The sequence below is a fragment of the Rhinolophus sinicus genome, linkage group LG12, assembly GCF_036562045.2.
Source record: "Rhinolophus sinicus isolate RSC01 linkage group LG12, ASM3656204v1, whole genome shotgun sequence".
NCBI classification, from domain to species: Eukaryota; Metazoa; Chordata; class Mammalia; order Chiroptera; family Rhinolophidae; genus Rhinolophus; species Rhinolophus sinicus.
Window position 1 is genome coordinate 14414510 of NC_133761.1, and position 24666 is coordinate 14439175.

A 24666-nucleotide genomic window follows, 5' to 3' on the forward strand; every position below is an offset into this window, starting at 1 on the left:
CCATCTTATTCAGAACTTACCGAAATAAATCTCCAAATTTCAAGAGGTTATAATTTTTTAAAAAATCAAATCAAGCCACACGGTAAGGTATTTTCTTAAAGTTGCAATGAAATAAAAAAGATTAAAAAACAACATAAAAAAAACCACCACAACTGAGGTGACATCATAAAAATGGCGGAGTGAGGTGAGCCTCTGGAAATCTCCCCTGGAATTCACACCAAATTGAACAATGGCAACTCCACAAAGGACTCCCTATGCAGCACACAGGCAAGACTAAGAGGCTCACTAATCAAATCACCTAAAGGTGGGCAAATTGCAGGAGCAGGGGAGGTGGGAAGGAAGAAGTGCGGAGATGGGGCCACACGAGGGCAGGACGCAGACCTAGCTCAGTGCTCCGAGCTCGCTGCTTCCCGGAACTACCACAGCTGCGGGAGAGGGAAGAACTCAGACTGCTAGGGCTCCGCTTATGGCCCACAGGGCTGAGGGGGCAGCATATAACACGGCTGAACCCAACGCTCACGGCAGAGACCTCGGAGCAAAGACTGAGGGAAGAAGGCTGAAAACAGTGGTTTAAGCCCCCACTGCCGAGCAGAGAATGGAAGCCTTAGGCACTGAGTTTAGCCGCCCCCTCTCTACCCTCCCAGAGCTCACCCTGCCCCCACCTGCCCGGTGCTAGAAGTGGAACAGTAGCCGTGTCAGATAAAAAGAACAGAATATTTGCAGTTTTGAGAACTGTGGACCGCAGACACAAATTCGCAACCCAACTAGTTTCAGCAAAGGGGAGGGAGCCATGGAAGCAGGAATGGCTGTGGTGGTGGTCGCCACTATTGCTCTGGGCCACCTCTCACAAGCCACCCCGCCTCTGTCCCCACTTATCTGAGCAGATCCCTGCAGGAGTAAACAGAGCTGCTGAAACACATGGGCTCTGAATCTGGTGCAGGAAGAGCTTTGGAACTTCAAAAGCTCTCCGCATACACACAAGGACACTGTGCCCTGTGACCCAGGCAAACTACTAACAGAGGAGGAGCCCGTCTCCCAGGGAATCCCCCCATTGTGTGAGAAGCTGGAATAGTGCAGAGAAAACATAACACTACAGTGTGAGAGAGAATAAAAGGCTGCAGTCAGAGAGAAAATAAAACATTCTACCAACACCTACTGGAAAACAAAAGAAAGACCTCTTTCTAGCAACCTGTTACAGAACCCACTCCTGTAGCTGTCTAGGAAGAGAAATAATAAATCATTAATTGCCATGAATAACCAAGGTAAGAAGACAGCTCAGAAAGAAAATTAAAAGACTCCAGAAAATGAACTTAAAGACATGGAAATATGTGACTTAAATGACAGAGAATTCAAGATTGCAGTTCTGAAAAAACTCAACGAGATGCAAGAAAACACAGACAAGCAATTTAATGAACTCAGAAACACAATCAAAGAACAAAATGAACATTTTATCAAAGAGATTGAAATTTTAAAAAAGAACCAAATAGAATTTCTGGAGATTAAGAACTCAATAGAAGAAATTAAGAACGAAATAACCAGCTTAGGTAGTAGAGTTGACCAGATGGAGGAAAGAATCAGTGACATCGAAGATAGAAATCTGGAAATGACACGGAAAGAAGAAGAAAGAGACTTGAGACTTAAAAAGAAATGAAAGAACTCTACAAGAACTTTCTGACTCCATCAGAAAGACCAATATGAGAATAATGGGCATACCAGAAGGAGAAGAAAGAGAGAAGGGAACAGAGAGTATATTCAAACAAATAGTTGATGAGAACTTCCCAAACTTGTGGAAAGAACTAGATTCTCGAATCCAAGAAGCAAATAGAACACCTAATTATCTCCACCTCAACAGGGCTTCTCCAAGCCACATTGTATTGAAGCTGTCAAAAATCAACAACAAAGAAAGAGTCCTCAAGGCAGCCGGGAAAAGAAGACGGTAACCTACAACGGAAAGCCCATTAGAATACCATCAGATTTTTCAGAAGAAACTCTACAAGCCAGGAGGGACTGGAATCAAATATTGAAGCTATTGAAAGAGAGAAAATATGAGCGAAGAATAATATATCCAGCAAAGATATCCTTTAGATATGAAGGAGGAATACAGACCTTTCCAGACATACAGAAGCTGAGGGAATTTTCTAACACATGACCTGCACTACAAGAAATACTGAAGGCGGCTATTCGACTAGCATCAATAGGGATAATTTGCAGCAACCAAACATAAAAAGGGGGAGAGTAAAGGCCCTGAATATGGGAATAGAGAAACTAAGCATGCTGAAGAAAATGGAATACTCTAAATATCAAACTTTCTTTTACATAAACTTAATGGTAACCACTCAAAAAAAATCCAGAACTGAAACATATAACGTAATAAAAGGAGAAACAGAGGGAAAAATCATAGAATACTACAACACAGAAATAATAGACAACAACAAAAAAGGCAAAAAAACCAAACAAACAAACAAACAAAAAACAATGAAGACAGTCTTACCAGAAAACTAAAGATAGAATGATAGGAAATCCTCACATATCAATAATCACCCTAAATGTAAATGGACTGAACTCACCAATAAAAAGGCACAGAGTAGCAGATTGGATCAAAAAACTAAACCCAACCATATGCTGCCTCCAAGAGATACATCTCAGCTACAAGGACAAATAAAGACTCAAAGTGAAAGGGTGGAAATTGACACTCCAAGCAAATGGTATTCAGAGAAAATCAGGTGTATCCATACTGATATCAGATGAAACAGACTTCAGGATAAAAAAGGTAACAAGAGACAAAGATGGACATTTCATAATGATAAAGAGGACTATACAACAAGAAGACATAACAGTCATCAACATTTATGCCCCCAATCAGGGAGCACCAAAATATACCAAGCAACTACTAACACAACTAAAGGGAGAAATTGACCAAAACACAATTATAGTAGGGGACCTAAATACATCATTGACAAACATGGATAGATCATCCAAACAGAAAATAAATAAAGAAATAACAGCCCTAAATGACACATTAGATGAAATGGACATAATTGACATTTATAGAGTACTTCATCCTAGAACATCAGACTATACATTTTTTGTAGTGTACATGGAACATTCTCAAGGATAGACCATATATTGTGACATAAAACTAGCTTCAGCAAATTTAAGAAGACTGAAATCATACCAAGCATATTGTCTGATCACAAGGCTTTGAAATTGGATATCAACTGCAAAAAGAAAGCAGGAAAAACCACAAATACGTGGAGATTAAGCAACATACTTTTAAAGAACGACCGGGTCAAAGAAGAAAAAAGAGAAGAGATCAAAAGATACATAGAAACAAATGACAATGAAAAAACATCCTACCAAAATTTTTGGGACGCAGCAAAAGCAGTTTTGAGAGGGAAATTTATATCATTACAGGCCTATCTCAAGAAACAAGAAAAATCCCAAATAAATAACCTCACGTTACACCTTAAAGAACTGGAAAAAGAAGAACAAATGAAACCCAAGGTCAGCAGAAGAAAGGAAATAATAAAAATCAGAGCAGAACTAAATGAAATAGAGAACAAAAAGACAATAGAAAAAAATTAATGTGACAAAGAGCTGGTTCTTTGAAAGGGTTAATAAAATTGACAAACCCTTGGCTAGACTCACTAAGATAAAAAGAGAAAAGACACTACTAAACAAAATCAGAAACGAGAGAGGGGAAGTTATCACGGATGCCACAGAACTACAAAGGATCATCCAAGAATACTATGAAGGACTGTATACCACCAAATTCAATAACCTAGAAGAAATGGACAAGTTCTTAGAAACATATAGCCTTCCAAGGCTGAACCATGAAGAACTGGAAAATCTAAACAGACCCATCACCAGTAATGAAATTGAATCAGTCTTCCAAATCTTCCCCAAAGCAAAAGTCAGGGACTAGATGGCTTCACTAGTGAATTCTATCAAACCTTCAAAGAGGATCTAATACCTGTCCTATTCAAACTCTTTCAAAAAATTGAAGAAGAGACAATACTCCCTAACTCATTTTATGAGGCCAACATTACCCTGATACCAAAACCTGGTAAGGATAACACAAAATAGAAAACTGCAGACCAATATCTCTAATGAATACACATGCAAAAATCCTAAACAAAATTCTAGCAAATCAAATGCCAGGGGAACAAGGATGGTTCAACATATGCAAATCCATCAATGTGATACATCACATAAACAAAATAAAGGACAAAAATCATATGATTATATCAATTGATGCAGAAAAAGCATTTGACAAGGTACAACATCCATTTATGGTTAAAGCAACAAAATAGGTATAGAAGGAAAATAACATAATAAAGGCCATACGTGACAAAACTTGGATCTTGAGAGTATAATGCTAAGAGAAATAAGTCAGACAGAAAAAGTAGAGCTCCCTTTTCATCCGACACCTTAGTGAAGCTGCAGTCGTAGCCGCTGCTGTCCACGCTTCGCCATGCCACCCAAAGATGACAAGAGAAGAAAGATGCTGGAAAGTCGGCCAAGAAAGACAAAGACCAGTGAACAAATCTGGAGGCTAGGCCAAAAAGAAGTGGTCCAAAGGCAAAGTTTGGGACAAGCTCAATAACCTAGTCTTGTTTGACAAAGCGACATATGACAAACTTTGTAAGGAAGTTCCCAACTATAAGCTTATAACCCCAGCTGTTGTCTCTGAGAGACTGAAGATCTGTGGTGCCTTGACTAGGGCAGCCCTTCAGGAGCTCCTTAGTAAAGGACTTATTAAATTAGTTTCAAAGCACCGAGCTTAAGTAATTTACACCAGAAACACCAAGGGTGGGGATGCCCCAGCTGCTGGTGAAGATGCATGAAAAACAGGTCCCACCAACTGTACATTTTGAAAAATTAAACTTCATTAAATAAATAAAAAAAGAAAAAGAGAATCACATGATTTCACTGATAGGTGGTATATAAACCGAAAACAACAAAAGAACAACACAAGCAACTGAAAGAACAAAAACTCATAGACACAGACAATAGTTTAGGGGTTACCACAGGGTAAGGGGGGAGGAGAGAGTGGGGCTCTAGAAGAGGGTAAATGGGGTCTAATATATGGCGATGGAAAGAGAACTGACTCTGGGTGGTGAACACACAATTTGAGATACAGATAATGTATTACAGAATTGTACACCTGAAATCTATGTAATTTTACTAACAATTGTCGCCCCAATAAACTTTAATTTAAAGAAAAAACAAACAACTAAGTTAAAAATAAATTCTCAATCAGTAAATTACCTTGGAAAACATTACAAGAAGAAAAATAAGTAAGGGGCTGCCCAGAGTATACTCAATTTCAGTTAGGAAATATTAACATTCAATTTATATAAATAAGTTTTAACACACGTAATGCTGAGAAATCGATAAATATTATCCCATTATTTCATGTAGTATAAGTGAAGTTGATTCTATTGGCAACCAGTAAATTTATTTCTGATCTTGTTTAGCATCTGCCAAAATCTGCAGGTAAACATTTATTCTCTGTGAGGAGTTGAGAAGGGTTAAAGCTGTACTTCTTCCTGTACTAATACAGTGCAATAATCTCTATTAACAATGTCTCTTCCTCCAGGAAGCTTTCCTGAACTCTTAAGGCTATGTCAGGTCATACAGTCTGCAAGTATCCTCCACTTCACCTTCAACCTGTCAGCTAAACCGATTTATAATGATTTTTCAAAGTACCTTCCTCACTTGACTATAAATTTCACAAAGAACCAGGCATCTACTTCTTCAAGTGTAATGACCCAGTTTGACTCTATTTTCACACCTTGCACCATAGTCTTTATCATGCAATATATGGTATTTTGATGTTGATATTAATGATTATAACTTTCTAGGCTCTTCCAACTACAATTTACTAAATCATTTCCTAACTTTTCCTGCATTTTTACCTTAAATCCAGGTATTTCTCAGGACCCTATCCTGGGCTGTCTTCTTTAGTCATGTCTGTAATGGTTTTTTTTCCAGCCACTCCTAAGACTTCAACTATTACCTGGACACACCAATGGTAGGCTTTTGTATTGGTGGCTTCTCAGTATTCACACCTGTTTAGTCACCTCCCCTTGAATCTGGGCCATTCTTGTGAGTAGCTTTAAATAAGAGAATATAGCAGAAGTGATTCTGAGACTAAGCTTTAAAAAGGCCTGGCAGCTTTGACATTTGTACATTTTGGAGTCTTGAGGCACCAGGTAAAAATTTCAGCTAGCCTGCTACAGAGATCACATGAGGAAACTACGTGGCAATGAAAAAGCTCTGAGACTATATGGAGAGAGAAAGACAGCTATGCCTGCATCCTAGCTGAGCCGAACCTCTAGTCTAAACAATCCACAATCTCAATGCTGCCGTCTCAGTGACCATTGATGAAACTGGCAAAAGATGCGTCCAGCTGAACCTAGCTCAAATTGCAGAACTATAAGCAAATAAAATGTTTGTTCTTTTAAGTCACTTAGTTTTAGAGTAGTTCGTTACAAAATAAGCAAAACAGCTGGTAAAGTCAAAATCTAAATCTCTAGTTCTGACCACTCTCTAGAGATACAGATCTAAATTTCAAAGTCTATAGATTATTTACATTTCAAATTCAGTATTTACTAAAATGGATTTTATTATCTCACCTATTTTCTATATAGTGCAGTATTAGCCACTGACTTTAAAATTGTACCCCTAAAAATTCTAGGGCTCTGGAATATTTCTAGAGATTTCTTCTAGAACGATCCAAGTAGATATGTCACACTTCCAATTTCTTAGCCTCATCATAGCATGGGTCACAAAAACTAACTGTAAGCTTGAAAATAATTTAAACAAATTATTATTAATTAAAGAATAACATTTACACTGAAGCAACGTATGAAGGGACACACTTTAACTATACGATTTTGGGCAGTTACAGTTTGAGCTTCAATTACCTCATGAAATAATAGAGTTTGGATTTATATAATCTGATTTTATAACAGAAATGAGTGTTTCATTTTTGACAATGGCATCTTGACTCTAACAGATTATTAGAGAGGCAACACAGTTCAGTGATTTAGAGCCTGGGTTCTAAGCCTTAGAGAAGTTGCAGAGCTGTTAACTGGCAGAGCCAGGAACTGAACCAAGATTCTGTCAATTAATACCTCTCCAACTTCTCCAAGCCACAATTTCCTCATCTGTTAAATGGGTAAAAAATAAGTTTATAAGGCTATTATAAAAATTAAATGAATCACTATTTCTCAAGTACTTAGCACATGGTATAGCGTATAATCAGGCTGTTAAATTAGTTCTACTTATTTCTTCAGAACATTGCAATCTCAACTTTTTAAAATATAACATATAATAAATTAATCACTTCATCTTTACAAATTTTTTTTCTGAACTGTCTCTAAGAAACCCATGTTCAAGATAATTAGCTATCTAATGAACTGAAAGTTCTGCCTTTAGGTCACTGATGGTTTTTGAATGAATAAGGTTGTATATACTTTATGTTACAGTAGTTGCTAGCTAGTAAAAATTCTTAAAATGAAGTGGGTCCTTTTTAGTCACTAGTAATAAATATTATTTTCTAGAGAAGAAACGTTATCTCCATTTCACATTTGATAAAAAAATTATGTGTTGAACCATTAAAACAACTTAAAGATTTACTACTTACCACTGATTGTCTTGGGCTTTTTGGCTATATATTCCTTCCATTTTCTTGAACTGAGTTGGTTGGGAGGTGGAATAAGTATGTTACTAATAGTACATGGCAATACAAAAAGAGCACCGATCTGAATAAAACAGAACATATTTTTAGTGACTGTACACTGAGATTAATTCTTAAATAGTATCTGACAATAGTCCATTCATATTTCACCTATGTGACATGTATTTAGTAATGCTCTCTCCCAATAACTCCGCTATAAAAACTAAAAAAACAAAAACGAAAACCCCAAAAACAATGCCCCACCCCCACACACACAAAAAAAGCTCAAAACCAGTCAAACAAAAACAGAAAGGTATTCCAACCTACAGGTACCCCTTTTCTGCTGAGTTATATATATCTAAAAACCCTGTTATTCGCAATAGTTGCTTCCAGTTCAAGTATAATTTCTTTATATATCTGCAAACTAAGGAGAGGCCAGGAATTCCATCATAAAGAGATTTTATCACATGTAGGCATAATTTTACATTTTGATTGGATAGATTATGTTCCTGGCTTCAAAATTAGAATTCGGAAGACAATTTCAAAATTTTTGTTCCTAGAAATCAGAGATGTAATGCTAATAGGTATAACATGCAGAGAAACCATGAATCATACGCCAGAAAACAAACAGCAGTTTCTGACTGATTTATGGGCAAACTGAACTCATTCATCTTTGTATTCCCAGAGCTGGGCAAACAGATGTTTTTTAAATATGTTTCCAAAAAACCACCATAATATATTTAGGCAAATTCTAAGTTTGATTAGGCACTGACTAAAACAAATTGCAACTCTGAAAGCCATATTTCACCCGTTATTTTACAACATAAGCTACAACAGTCAGGACATCCTAATAAATACCTTTTTAAAAAAAAAACTCTGGGGAAATTTAGGCAGGGCTTTAGCCATAGAGCTCAAATCTTATGCAAAATCACTTTTAATTGTCCTAGGTAGATGAGTGGGTTACATGAGACTTGTGATACTCAAATAATACATTAATGTGCTAATTTTATTGCTATATATTACTTTTACTTATGTATTCTTAATGAACAAATATAAAAATAAGTGTATTAAGAGAAAAATAAAAAAGGTAAAATTAAATATGTGTATTTTTATTATAGTCATAACCTTTTTTTTTTAAATCAAATGTATTTTACATAGTGAAGCATTAGCCATTACAAATAAAAATATTTAGCAATGGAAAATAATCATTAAGTATAAAAGCTATATGTGTGAACTTCTAAACGCTAAGTCCCAGTACTGCATTCTTACATAAATAAGACTTCATAGCCCAAAATGCATGGCAATACTGTATGACACAAAGTATAGAAAAGGCTGTAATATGAGTATGCCAGATCGGGACCCATTTATAGCTTAACAATCACATAATTGTTATAATTATAGTCCTAGCTTAACAATTCAGAGATGCTAAATGCAGTTCAATGACTGATAGCCTGATATAAATGTGTCCTGACCCATTACAGCCAAATAAGTGGCCACATTTTTGAGATAGCCTATTTTTGATTAAGCATTTGCTACAAATATGAAAATAAACATTTCTAAATCCCGTAAGCTACAATTCTGTACAAAATAAATCTATGTCAATTGTTACACAGCATTCATACAAGCTTGGCTCGTGATAACTTGTTCTCACTCACATGCTAATCAGTAGGTAGATTCTGAGAGACTTGAGAATGATCCTTTTAGATTATCATTCTACCTACAGAATTTAAAAGCCAGAAAAACATCTCTAACCTGAGATTCAAAACTTGATGCCATCTTTTCAGTGGCACCCTCATCCCACCTCCAAACAAGCAGGCACCATGACAATCATGTTTCAGGCCTTGCAAATTCTCCTCTCTTAAAAAAAAAATGTATTTCCTGGCCATATGATTAGTAGATGTCATGGTTCCCTAACACTCCTATCTTGTCTGAGCTAATAAAATAAGCTTTACTCTAAAGACTTTTAGTTTTATTTGGAGGCTAATCACACCTTTTATTTTTGGTTAAGCTCTGAAATTGACTTAGGATCACAGAAATCACTGGAATTTAAGTACTATGGAACCTTCCTGGGGAGAGACCTCATCCACTTTATTCCCTCCAGTACCTGAAACAAACACTTGGTACATAGCAGGCAGTCTACCCATCCCCCCAAAAATGTTGAATAAATAAATGAAAACCAAGTTATAAAGCACTAGAATTATATCAAGGAATGAGCATGCAATTCAAAACTACTTTTTTCAAAAATGTAAAAGACTAATTATGACCCAGTGTAAAGGAAAATAAACTGCTTCACAGAGATGTATTAGCTAAATTACATAACGCACGTTTCTAAAAATTATCTCTATGACTGCATTAAAGTAGAAACATATGTAAAGTTCTATTTATTTGTCTCTTACTGATAAAATATATTCTAATATTTTATGGTAATTGTCCCAGAAGCATAAAAATAATCTAATACAACAAATTTAGAACAAAATAACTGAAAATACAATATTAATAGCTATCAATAGTTAAGCTTGCTCCTAGGATTAGTGTTGCCAATCTTCAATAACTAGATGGATTAAGATTTATTTTTTATTAAGTGTTTTCTTGTCTTTTTCTGTCTTTTTATAACTCTACTACTTCACTTCTATGTACATATTTCTGTAGAGACGTATAATCTTATTAATCTATGTTTAAAGTAGGTTCCCCACCTGATTACCCTATCTCAGTTTATTTTCTTCATAGTTCTTATTATATATTTTCTATTTTTACGACATAAATGTAAGCTCCATGAGATAGCATCTTCATCTACACAATGCATCACTGGATCCCTAATATCTACTACAATGCTTGGCACACAGTAAGACATACGTTGGATAAATTAAAAAAGACAAATTTTAAAATTTCAACATTTAGCATGTTAGGTATTCTTTAGAGGATAAAAATACAGATTAATACTATATTTCAGGCTGTTCTTTCAAAAGCCATTTCATAAAATAAATACTTTGGTGCACAATTCAAAAATAATTTCATGGAAAAAAGAGGCTGAAAGTCAAAATTTTCATTTAAAAATTTTCATTTAAAAATTTTCATATGAAATTTTCATTTCATATAGTCAAGCATCTTAAAGCCAAAATCATATTTCCTTTATCAATTTCTCAGAGAATTCTAATCAAGATTTGATTATAGCACCATGGAGAAACCATAATGATAAAAATCATTTTTCTCCCAGCAGGATTATTTAATAGTGCATTTGTTGTTTAAACCAATAAGAAAATGTTATGTAAATACTGCCAATGAATATTTTGTGCACTAAAAGTTGTTTTCATAGAAACACAGTAGTTGAACAAATAATCAGAAACAAAAGCACTTGTTGTTTTTCCTACTAAAAACTGCACTTGACTTTAGATAGATTAGGCCACTTACAATTCTTTATGTTGTAGTTAAAAATTTTTAAATACCGTGTTTCCCCAAAAATAAGACCTAGCCAGATCATCGGCTCTAATGCGTCTTTTAATTAATATAAGACCCAGTCTTTTATATTATATTATATTACATTATGTTATATTATATTATATCTGGTCTTATATTAAAATAAGACCAGATCTTATATTAATCTTTGCTCCAAAAGACGCATTAGAGCTAATAGTCCGGCTAGGTCTTATTTTTGGGGAAACATAGTATCAGTTTACATTATCATTTTATATGTTTGTATAATATATAGCTGAAGTAGCTACAAATCTCCTAAACATTATCAGAATTAAGAAAGCAAAACGGAAAACTTACAAATGATAATTCAGTGAAGCTTTAGAAATTTTTCTCACTTCTACCTACCTGCCCTACCATGAAAAGGATAATGCAGACATATGAGTATCTCCTTACAGAATTAAAATCAGATGTTGAAGGAACTGGTGAACAATAACCTAACGTGTTCTAAAATTTTATAGCAATTACCAGTCATGAAACTTATTTTTGAAAACCTCTTCTAAAAAACGAAATATCACTTCATGTTTGCAGAGGACTTTGGAGTCACTATGAAAAGTTCAAAATATCTTAATATAAATTAGGACCAACATCATGGTTAAAGACACCAAATCATCACGCAAAACAGATTCACAAACTGTATTTCCCTTTCTCAAACATCCTTCAATATTGTTAAAAAAGAAACAAAACAAAACAAAACAGGATACCTTGCCACACAGAGAAGACATCTGCTCCAACAGCAACGAGGAATTCTTCTTGGTACTGTTTTTTGTCAATTCTCTGCACCAAGGAGTTAAAGACATGATGGAACAGTAACTGTAAACCCACTCTCTTCCCGAATATAAGTTCTATTCTCCAATTCACGGGGCACTCACACTTATTTGTTAAAAATGTTAACTGTAGGAATTCAGTTACTCCTTTCCTTAAGGATCATTGTTTTTCTGATCTTGAAAATGTGACAAAAAATAGTGCTACTCTGAATAGCATTACGATAAACTAACAGAACAAGAGATTTGTAAAATCTGTAGCTTCTGAACAAAAAATTCAAGGACACTATGCTAGTTTTCCATTTGTAGCCAACAATTTCTTCTTTATATAAAATGTTCTGGTCTTACCGTGTTTCCCCAAAAATGAGACCTGGCTGGATCATCAGCTCTAATGTGTGTTTTGGAGCAAAAATAAATATAAGACAGGTATTATATTATATCATATCATATTATATTATAAAGACCCAAGTCATATATTATGTTATGTTATGTTATATTATATTATACTGGGTTTTATATTATATTAAAATAAGACTCAGTCTTATATTAATTTTTGCTCCAAAAGACACATTAAAGCTGATGGTCTGGCTAGGTCTTATTTTCAGGGAAACACAGTAGGTGTATTTCTAAAATTCTTAGATATATTTTTTAAGAGTTTTATATATGTTGATTATTTGCACATATATGTGATAGCATTTATATTTACTTAAGTATATAAAAAGATTCAGTGGACAGGCACACTTACATATCCATCCTGCCAATGGCAAGAGATACATCTGAACATTTTAGGAATATATAAATTATTGTTTTTCTCCAAATATTCCTAACTTGTCTCCCTCCTCCCTACCCAATAAGCTATAAGCAGCAATAGCAGGAAGTCTTCTGCGTAGTTTAAAAGTATAAATACAGTACTTGAGGGAGGAATATTCTTGCAAGTTATAGAACTTCTCTTTAAACAATGGAAATGAAAAGTATTCTGAATATTATTTTTTTTAAATGTGGTTAAACATTTAAATGTGGAAACATTCTACCTGATGCAGAAATGTAATGTAAAATGAAGATGTAAATGAAAGGATACAAATCAAATTCAATGTCCGACATATAGCAGGAAGGTAGATCTGATAATTTTATCATCTGCACAAATTCTAAAGCTGGGCCGTAATAATGGAAAACCTAGAAAAGATATTAAAATGATGCAATGCTTTAAAATACTATAAATAAAGTGAAAGTGAACAAATTAGTGATGAGGGTTTAAAACTTTAAAATGAATCTTAAAAAGCAGGTATTTACACATTATGCAAATGAAACATTTAATCCTCTATAGCAGACAAGGGTTTCTTTTATTTCAATTCTATTAATACCTTTCAGAGTAGAAACAGACATGGAGGTTTCTTAGGAACTGGAAAGGGTTTTAATAGGAAGAAAATGAGCATTATAGAAAGAGGCCATCAACAAAGGGAAGGTTCTCAACCTTTTCTGTTCATCTTCAGCCAGACAGACAGATAACCCAAGAGGCAAGGATGTTCAAAGAACAAATAAGGAGGGTCTGCAGGACTGAGAAGGAGAAAGAAAAAATACTCCAGGATGAACTTAGGTTGAGTGGTATGCTGAGATTTAAAAAGAGATAAAAAAAAAAACGAAATCCTTGGAGGAAATAGTAAAAAAAATTAAAGAAAGAACTAGGGAAGCCAAGAGTGCTAATTAACAAAGAAGTTCCACTCAGAGAAACAAAACTGCACTATTCTTTGGGTAGAGTCAACAACTACATTCAGAGTTAGCTAATGAAGAAGAACAGGTATATTTCAGGAGTTGGGGCTAGAGAGCTTCATAAGAAGGTCAAATAAAAGCAAACGCATCTTGAGGAAACTACACGAAGTTTTAAACTTGCAGAAAGCTGAGTGATTTCACCACAGCTGAGTAATTTTCACAGAGAGAGAAAGAGAGAGAAAGAGAGAAACTGAGATTTCCGTTTATTAAAGAGGTTGTACCCTAAGACTTCCTTCAATAGCAGCAAAAATTAGATACATTATTCATACTTAAATGATGTACTATCAAAGATGAGAAGTGGAGGTCATCAATTTTATGTTTTTAATCTTTAGGGAAAAAATTGAATATTCCTGTGAAAGATGGCCATAGTAAATTACTTAAAGTAAGCAATTCTGAACAACTATTGGGAAATGTGTTTGCACCGGAAATATGCCCTTTTTGTGCACTACTCTTTGATCAGAAAATATTATCCATCAATCTGACATCATTATAACTTCACTACTGTTACGTTTTGCACATTCTTGAACTGGGACTTTTTTTAAAAGGCGAAAGATTTATACGATCTGAAGAGAAACCAGAGTATGAACTGGGACTTTTAACGTGATTGCTAAAGTGCTTCTACATAAATACCTCTTATCTTATTTTTCCAATGTAAAAAAAAAAGCCAATTAAACCCTTTTAAATTATTATATTTTATCATTACTTGCATTTTAAGAGTAAATCTATGGCAATATGGGACAAGAACTATTTTAAAATTATTAATGAAGCATATGTCAGATACTGTGTCAGATGCTAATCTCTCACCTCATTTAAGCCTCAGAATAACTTTGTAAGATAAGTTATTACTGTCTCCATTTCACAAATGAGTTAATCTATTCAAAGTTACAATAATAGGTGACAGAGTTAGGTTTCAAACCCAGGTCTACCTAACATCAAAGCCTGTTCTCTTTCCACTATGTCATACTCTCTCCAAACTGAGTCTTAGAAAGGTCACATAGGAAAGTCCAAGCCAACGGTAGCTTCAGGTCTATACTGATCTAAAGTTAGCAACATTTCATTAAAAAAAAAAAATGTTTTAAATCTAAATGATAGTTTTGCCAACATTCAATGCTGATAACACAGTATAATTTAAGCACTTAATTAAAATTACAATAAAAATTAAGCAAGTGAACACACTTAAACACATCTATTACTAAATGTTAATTCAAGATCCAAACATATCTTATAGGAACAAAAATATGCATGAATGGATAACAGCCAAAAAATTAAACACAGATTACCTTTGGCAAAATAGTCTTATCCTTTGATGGTATTATCTTTTTGTCAAGAAAGCAAGTATTTAAGTTAGACGTAATAAAATTCCTAGGTGTGACTCCCTTTAAACAGAATTCAGGAAAACTAATTTCAAATCCAAACTGAAAAGAAACCAAGAGAACACAGTTATAGACATCACGAATAAAGTTACAAATTTAATACATCTTATTGCAATGTAACAGTTGAGAGGAAAACCCTATGTAAATTTGCTTTTCTTTCCTTGGGTCAAATGTGGTTCTTCCATGTATGTACACATCCTTATTTCAACTTACACATGAATTTTTCATGAAAAGCTCTCCTTGGCCCTTTATCAGCCCACAAGAGTATATTAACCCCATTTGATGCAATCAAGGAACCAAACAACCTCCTTTACATGTACTAGTTCAATATCTGGCTTCCTACCAGTCTGGCAGTTCTGCAGAAACAGAAGTTGCTCATGCAACAACAGAAGTTGCGGATGAAAAGATCAATTCCTGCAGAAACAGTAATAGTAGGGGTGCTAACACGTAATAGTAATGGTAACAACAATGATAGCTAAGACTTATTGAGTGGTTACTTTGTGTTTTATAGAATTCGATCCTCATAAAAATCTACAGCTAGGAACTATTATTATCCCTCTCTAACAGAGGAAGACAACTGTTGCACCAAAGGCTAAATGTTATCCAACATGTCACACAAAACTACTAAGAAAGAGAGTTGGGATTTGCATGCAGGCACTGTACCTCTAGCATCTGTGTCTTTAACCACTGTGATGCCTGTTGGCTAAAAGCTATTCTCCACAAAAACAAAAAACAAACAAACCAAAAAAAACTGATTTCAAGTTTTAAATGCATCCTGTGGAGATATGGACATTTAATTTCCTATTCATAGGAGAATAAAAGAATCACATGAAAAGAACTCTGCCATAAGTTGCCGGTATATAAACATGCAGTTTCAGAAAGTGAATACAAAAGCAATTCTCCTAGCTGATGGTATCTTGCATTCTTCTAGGTATCTCTAGGGTTTATTTACACTAAAACCACTGCAGAAAGGTTAACCTGCAGATTTCACCTTCCATAGATATGGATGAAACAGTGTTCAAATCAGTAAGAGGGGCCCAGCCACATTAACTCCTGTTGCCTTATCAGAGGTTTTATTACATTATTATTAAGGGTGAATTGAAAAGGGAAAGTCTAATAATTAGTGCAATAAACCTTTACAGAAATGCAAGGGCCCACTCATGCTCCCATGTCACCCTGAACAAGTATTAAGAAACTTGGTTTTAGTTTTGCCTACATACAAAAGTACATGAACTACTAAGAGCACTCATTTCAACACAGACACAACTTATAAAAATGACCAAACATTCATTCACAGTAAGAGATAACAAATAGAATTGGAACTTCATAGAAATGTAAGATTAGAGGGGTCCAACTAATCTAATATTCTCATCTTGTACTTGAGAAATCTGGAATCTAGGAAGGTTAAAAAAAAAAAAAGAAAAATCGTTCAAAATCAAAGAATGAGTTAGTAGAGGACAGAGTTCACCTAACATGGTATTACAAGTGAGAAAATACATTCTAAGCAGTTTTTCTACGCATGCAATAAAATAAAGCAGCTTGGATAAACCACGTGAACTCAACTAACGTGAAATCTATATTTTAAAAGAATGTTGCATTCTAGAACTGCAGTGTCCAAAACATCATCACAGTGACTACTTAAATTTAAAGTTAAAAATTCAGTTCTTTTGTTGAAATAGTCACATGTAAAGTGCTCAGTCGCAATGCTAGTGGGCTACTGTATTAGTAAAGAACACTACCATTATCACGGAAAGTTCTATGCTATTCTAAAACATTTATATACGGTGCATTTTCATTAACATTCATTTAAACTACCTGTGTTGTAAATAAAGTTGCAAGGCCTGCTTTGGAAACTATGATAATTGGAAATCCACTTACCTTTCTTTCCCATAGCTGGATCTTACCCCTCCATAACTCCTTTGAGTCAATAGCACTTGCAAAATCTTCTAAAGATACAATATTAGCAGAAAGGTATTCTGCAATTTTCTGACAACTTCTATAAATAGAAGATTAGGGTAATTAAATACAGGGTTGTATATTTTACTTAGATTTAATGCTTATAGTTAACTACAAGCCTAACAGGCAAAAATATAAAGTTTACATTGCTGCTTTACCTACTTTTGAAAATGTTACGGAATACCCAGCCTCTGAGTAACTTGCTATCACATGTTCATTTAACCCCAACATGCCCATGAATTCGGAGCAAATTACCTTTAACACTACAGACAAAGAAATAGACTTTCCTCTTATTATGTATTGGCTTAAACGTGCCAGATGTACACACACACACACACACACAACACACAGACTCAGTGCTGGTCCCTGATCTGAAAAAGGAGGACTGACCTCCTAAATTGTTCCTATACATCTCTGTATGAAATTCCATGTGCACTTATCACAGACTATCATGGCTATTAGCATTCTTATTTCCCCCTCACTGCAATGAAAAAGATCAAATCTCACTTTCTTAACTCACCAATATCTACTGCTTAGCTCAGCATAAAGTGAGTGCTCAATCAACACTTGTTGAATGAAAAAAAAACCATTAAGTTAATAAATACAATTTGAATACTTATTTAAGAATCAAACTATAATAAACAGTTGATCCTTATCAAAATGTCATCAAACACAACAGTATATATTTATTTCTACATTGGCACATAAAACAAATATGACATGAGAAATCCAGTGTAGCCATGTACCCACGGCATTCATCAGCGTGCTCCATGGAAAATGCAAGCCCTTTGAAAAGCACACGTTGTGTTTGGAAAATTAACACTCAATACTAATTATAAAACAGCATTGATAGTATTTACTAAAAACTCCAACATCTCAGAAATGTAAGAAAACCCTAGATTCCTCTCAACAGATAAATCTCCAATCACAGCGTAATATAAAAAAACTATCTTTGTCACATTAAATTTTTCAAATGCCAGGTCTATTAAAAACAGGATAGCATGTTAATTATAAAACCAGACAAAGGCAGTAATCAAATATGAACAAAGATTGCTTACATTTCACAACGATTTCCTGCAATAGTAATTTTTGCTGAATACCATTCTTTTAAATGTTTTAAGGCTCCAATAGTAGGTAAACAGTCTTTTAATTTAGGAGGATCCTTGTCCGAGGGCAATAGTATTATATCTATCATTGCTCTACCTAGAAAGAGAAAAAGGCATTTTTGTAATTTTTTTTTTTTTACCGTTAGGTTTGAAATGTCTCAAAGTAGTACCCTGAACAATTGAATGCTATGCTTATCTAGAAGATAAAGGAGAATTTTAACTTAAATTTTTGAAATTCTTCAAAACAATACACATCTTTAGGAGCTCCAAATGTTTAGATGTTCATCATTTGATTTAAAGCCATGTTTTTTTGAAATAGCGAGCATACGCTAGAAAACAATTAACTAGATCACAATTACTTGTCAATTATGCACCCGTGGTTAGTTATACACATTGTTCGTGAGCTCATCAAGGCTATTGTACTGAACAGAGGAAAAAAAAAACCTGTGCAACTTCATTATTTCTCTAAACTTACCTTTGTTATACAAAAGGGACTGAATTAGTATAAAATTGTAATGTTCAAATAAATTATTTCTCTTTTTAAAGCACAAACACTCAGAAAACCCAATTATACTGATATCACTGGTTCCTGAGAAAGGATAAAGTCATCAAACTTTAAATTTTATAAAATTATAAATTCACTGAAGAACCAGAACAATCAAAATGAAACAGAAACCAAATAAAAATGTGATAATAGAAGTATTATAATTTGCCAAAATGGCAACGGTATATTTCAGTATGTATTTTGAACTTGACACATATATTTTAAAAAACGGATATATTTTTCTCTATGTATTGTTATTTCCAGGTGGGCTCTTTTACATTAATTTATGATCCTGAATATAAGAATTACACTGTGAACTACAAAGTCCTTTATGGTATTACATATGCCTTACTCATCACTATATGCCTCAGCTCCTAGTCCAACGCATGGCAGACCGCAGACACAACAAATACCTGTTTAATGAGTGACCTCCAATAATGAAAATATTCAAAGAACGCTCTTGGAAAGTATTTGTGGATGCCAAATTATATCAAGCTTTAGATGCTACCAACTTGATTAACACACAGAAAGATGAATTTAAGACAAGAAACTGTTTTAAGACTGGTATGATGCAGTATTCATAAAATATGCTTTCCGTTACAGGGCAAAAAATGGGTTCTGTAAAAAAAGGCTGAGTAAGGGGTTTCTTTTATTGCACCATTATATTTGACAATGTGTACAGTGACGTCACAGGCTAAAAGAATGTTACCCAAATTATCTAGGTTAAAGAACTTCTTTTTCCAGAAGTTATTCATGGGACTAGCGTTCTACAGAACATACTCTGGAAAACGCTGGTATGTAGTGGAAAGAGTCTTCTTCAGTAATAACTAAATAAGGAAACAAATGGATATTTAGTTTTCTAAGTTCTGATTTTTGCCTCATTACATAAAAACAATTAAGAGAACTGTCATATCTCCATAATGTACTTTATTAAAGTAGTGAACTGCATTTTGTATCAACTTCAATTAAGACATTCTTTTTCATCCTGAATTTCAAAGTTAAAAGTGACAACCCAAGCATGAAGACTGAATTTGTCAGTCATTCACAGAAAAGTGTAAGATACAATACAAGTTATTGAAAGCAGCCTTCAAATATTACCAGGAGCAGGAAGTTTGTCTGATAACTGATGCAAATTTTCCGCAGATTCTTCATATAGACTAAAAGAAAAGGGTAAATTAGAAAACAAATGAACAAACAGACACATTGCATGTAATCATGAAGATAACATTAATGGATCTACGTGCCAGATCCAATATGTATGTTAAAGGCACTATCTCATTTGATCCCCACGACAATCCCATGATAGTACTACTATCACACTATTAGAGTCCCCACTTTAAATAATTTTCCTAAAATTACATAATTAGTAGGTATGGAAGCTAGGAGTCAAACCCTTAGTTCAAGTTCTCAGCTATACCCCAAAACAAACAGCAACAACAGAGAAAACCTTTCTAAATCATGTCTAGTATATTAAATATAAATCATAACTAACAGACTAAGTATTTTTCTGAATCCTTAAAAGGCATTGCTAAGTGTTTAATAAAGACACTATTTTTCTCTGAAGAGCATATAACAGTTCTGACTGGAAAATACGATGCTCTTCTCCAATTCTTCAAAATCTATTACTTTTATCTATATGATGAATTTTTTTTCTCGAAGTAGTTTATTATATAGCATAAAGATACTTAAATCATTTAGTATAAAAACACCATTGTCTAAACAACTTAAGGCATCCTATGGTAAAGTAGTTTTCAAGCTCCCTCTTGTGGAAATAATTATTAGATCACTTCCTGGAAATATTTACTTTTACACTCCTCATCTTTTAATAGTGGTGGGAAAACATAAAATAGTAAGAGCTCTAAGGCTGGAAAGCACCTCACAAATCATCTAAAAGGATCTCAACAACTACATAGATGAGAAAACAAAGAACCAGAGAAATTAAGTGACTGGTCCAAGATCTTATAACTAGAGACCACCTCTACTAACCCTGGCTCAAATGCTTTTTTCACATTTCTACCATGTCTCCCTATATAAATCAATACAAACAAATATGATTTAAAAATAGGAAAATTGAATTTTTTTTTTACGTTTTTAGTAATTTATAGATATATGATTACTACTGTGTTTCCCCCAAAATAAGACTGGGTCTTATATTCATTTTTGCTCCAAAAGACACATTAGGGCTTATGTTCAGGGGATGTCATCCTGAAAAATCACGCTAGGGTTTATTTTCCGGTTGGTCTTATTTTCGGGGAAATACAGTAAATAAAATAAACAAGTCGTTTTTTTTGTAATGAAATATTATAGAAGACTATTAATTATGAGTCAGAGATGAAATATTTCATAGAGAAAAAAAATTATTACAATTGATGTCACCTGAATCAACTTATACATTGTACCATAATTCAAAAAAACCTAAAAGTGAACTCAATCATCCATGTAACCCTCAAAAACTCTTTATAAATTTTAAAGGTGTCTGAAATGTTGAAGATACATACATATGTGTATATATGAATTGAAGAAATCATATAGCAATCACTTCAGCTTCAAATTGCAAAATGAAAATACTTTGGTTTGAATGCCAATTATTAACCTTAAATAAAGTTTCTATTCAACCTCTTAAAAAACAAATCAGACAGAATTTATCTTCAAGACAGTGACATATTAATTAAAATATCTTTTTATGACTCTTGCAGTTATGTAAGCTTAAGAAGCTAAACATTTTCTGATATCAATTTTTGCATTTTAAACATTTTTATTCAAAGAAAAGGCCAAACTGCCTAATGTCTTCCAAAATGAAGAGCTGAAAATTTCAATGAACTAAAATTTCCTTATCGTAGCTGCTAAAATATCTAATCTTCATTCTCATAGCTAAAACGCTATCTAATGTCAAACATGTTAAAAATATAATAAAAAACATATAAACATACTCAGCCAAAGATAATGACTCCTTGCTATTACTATCTTCTTCCTCAAAACACTCAATAGCACTCAAACATTCTTCGATATTTGATTGAAGAATATCTTCAATTTCATCTTTTTCCACACCAAAATGTATCTCTTCCCAGTCAGAACTACAAAACTAATATATCAAAAGATTGCATTAAATGATGGGCTCATGGAATTATTTATATTAACAAAGACATTCACTAATGACTATTTTTATTTCATTTATATTACCTGATAAAATCCACATATGGCCTGTACTGCAAAGAACCACTTCTTGGACCCAGGTATACCGCCCACTGAACAGGCTTGAAAACAAAATCACACTTATTAGAAGAAAGGCATATCAAAAATAAGCAGATGATATAGCATGTACACTTAGAGAATTATATAATTTTGATACATATTATATAGTTCAGCCAGTTATATACATAGTATATAAAGATCATATATATATATATATACACACACACATATATATATGACCTTTATAGAATCTCTACTGAAAATCCAAACAGAAAAATCTGCCTAAAGAGCAAAATGATTCACTAGCCATGAATACCTTGGTCTAGTTCATCACAGTTGAAAATCCATTTTATTGTTTTAATCCTCATTTCAAACACTAAAATCTACCATAAAGACGTTGAAAAATATACCCACTCAATTACTACTGAGTCACACAAAACTGTGCAAGTCCTTTTAGTGAAAAGGATTCTGTTTTGAAAGACAGTGAAGGTCTGGTTTGTCCTGGCAAGAAAGGGAGGAGTTAAGGAGTAACTATAGCCTAAGATCGGAAAGATACTCTTCTTGGAGACTGGAATATCACACAAGGATATGAAGTTAAAGGTTACCCCAGGGTGTGTGTCAGACGAATCATGAAGAATTTAGAGCTTTGCATAGAAATTAGATTCAAAAGAGGGAGCAGGAGAAATGGGGTAAACGAGGCTTAACTCATGGAAGCTAGGAAAGGTGCTAAGTGCCTATTACCACTTTCTGCCAACAATCTCAGCAGAGGACTTGACCACTTACTTCCTTAAGAAAATAGAAACCGTTAGGGAATAACTCCCATAACATCCCATCAGCAAACACATGACCCGACTTGCATTCCCATTAAGCCTTTCCTCTTTCCTTCCTGTGAAACACGTAAGAGGCACTGCCCTTCCAATGCACGGTTCTCCTTCACACTTATGTTGAGAGCTCAGGCCACTGATTATACCATCTTTCTTGCAGCTTTAATCTCTCCCCCCTCTGTCAGTTTCTTCCCAGTAGCATTTATATTTGAACAAGTGTTTCTCAACTTATTTTTTTTAAAAGGATCTCCTTCAAATTCACCTCCCTTTCCAGTTACTACTATAGCTCTTTCTTTACTCTTCTTCAAGCATAAACTTTCTGAAAGCGCTTTCTACACTTGACTGCTTGATTTCATCATTACCTTTTCTACTCCCCTCCAAATCTATTTCAGTCTGTCTTTTTCTTTCCAACATGTCACTGACCTACACTCACCAAAGTCACCAACGACAGGTTACTAAATCTAACAGACACTTTTTAGTTCTGTTGTTACTTGACCTCTTAATCTAAGAGTAAGAAAGGAATCCAAGACACAGGTGACTACTTTCTCCTTAAAACCCTTGGCTTGTATGGAACCTATCTTTCCAGCTGTTCCTTTTCATTCCTTTACAAACTGGTTCCTTTAAATATTGGATTTAGTTCCTTTAAATACTGGGATTCAGGTCAAGATTTTCTGCTCTTCTCACTATCCATAAACAATCCCATCCTTTTTCATGGCTTGAACTGACGTCTATATATTGATGATTCTATAATCTGTATCTCCAGCCCTACTCTGCCTTTTGACTTCCAGATACATGTATCCAATTTTTACAAACCATTCCCACTTTGACATCCTAAACGGCAACTAATCACATTTTAAACTGAACGTGTCTTACTCTCTGAGACTGTAACTGTCTTCTCTCACTAAATACCACCATCATACTATTACCCAAGCCAGAAATCTAGTCATTCTTCATTCCTTTCTCACTCTTCCCTTCTCCTAAATCACATCAACTCAATATTAAGTTAGGCAGATTCTACCTTCATAATTTCCTTCGGATCTATCCATTTTCCTCCACCCTGGTTGCCCCTCTCATTTCTTAGATGGTCTTCTGCAGCAACTGCCTCATATTATACTTTCTTCTAATCTGTCTACTATCCTGTAGCCAGAATACTTTAATAGCACAGACACCCGCATCTCTTCCTTCATGAAAGCCTTTGATGGCTGATTACCACTAGGAAAAAGTCCACCCTGACACAATTTACAAAGTCCTCTACATAGCTACGCCTACCTCTCCAGCTTTACCTCAATTATAGTCATATTTGTACTTCCAGTTCCTCAGACTTGCCATTTTACTGAAAGTGATAATTTCCTAGCATGGTAGAAAATTCAATACAGGCAGGTCTCTCTTTGCATGATTCTGATATGCATCTATCTCAGTTACCATGGTTTAACTAAAACCAATCTCCTCCCCCCACCAAAAAACAAACAAACCAGTGCTGAAATTCCAGTTACCAAGCTTTATTAATTAACTGTAACTGCATAAAGTAAAACGTCACTGCTAGGTTCTCAGATCACAAATTTGCTACATAAATAAAAGATTATGTATCATGGTCAGTGACCAACACATTACTACTTTCAAAGTTCATTGCCCATTGGTCACTACACGTCATTCAGTTCACACACAGATGGCAAAAGATGTAATTGTCTTGCCTATTGTCTCCCAGTGATAAATCCATGTGTTACTTTACAAAAATGGATAATAGAAAGAGGGAATTGGCAAAAGAAAAAAGAAGATGAATGCATGACAAAAAATCAAAAAGTGATGACACTGAAAGTGATATTCAACTCTAAGGTAAATGGATTCTAGAAATAGATGCTGTGATAAAAAACATTGTGACAAAAAGGAAAAAAATGTCCCAGAGAAGATGATGCTGGTAAAAAACTTTTGCATTAAAGGAACTCAAGGAAATGGTTGCAAGAGATTTAATAATGTATGAGTATTTG

The 24666-nt window shown here is 34.2% G+C and overlaps 1 protein-coding gene and 1 pseudogene across 2 annotated transcripts in view; one reads left to right on the forward strand and one right to left on the reverse strand.

Moving 5' to 3' along the window:
* Window positions 1-24666, reverse strand: part of MTBP (MDM2 binding protein) — a 67194-nt gene that overhangs the window by 41088 nt on the left and 1440 nt on the right. For both annotated transcript variants that reach the window (XM_019716845.2, XM_019716980.2), the window contains exons 3-11: window positions 21846-21919; window positions 21596-21747; window positions 19764-19822; window positions 18074-18218; window positions 16938-17055; window positions 14967-15101; window positions 12998-13092; window positions 11860-11932; window positions 7655-7772 (exon numbers count right to left, since the gene is read on the reverse strand). In XM_019716845.2, the coding sequence (XP_019572404.2) occupies window positions 7655-7772; window positions 11860-11932; window positions 12998-13092; window positions 14967-15101; window positions 16938-17055; window positions 18074-18218; window positions 19764-19822; window positions 21596-21747; window positions 21846-21919 (969 nt within the window). The remainder of the gene's footprint in view (window positions 1-7654; window positions 7773-11859; window positions 11933-12997; window positions 13093-14966; window positions 15102-16937; window positions 17056-18073; window positions 18219-19763; window positions 19823-21595; window positions 21748-21845; window positions 21920-24666) is intronic.
* Window positions 4475-4855, forward strand: LOC109437799 (small ribosomal subunit protein eS25; annotated as a pseudogene).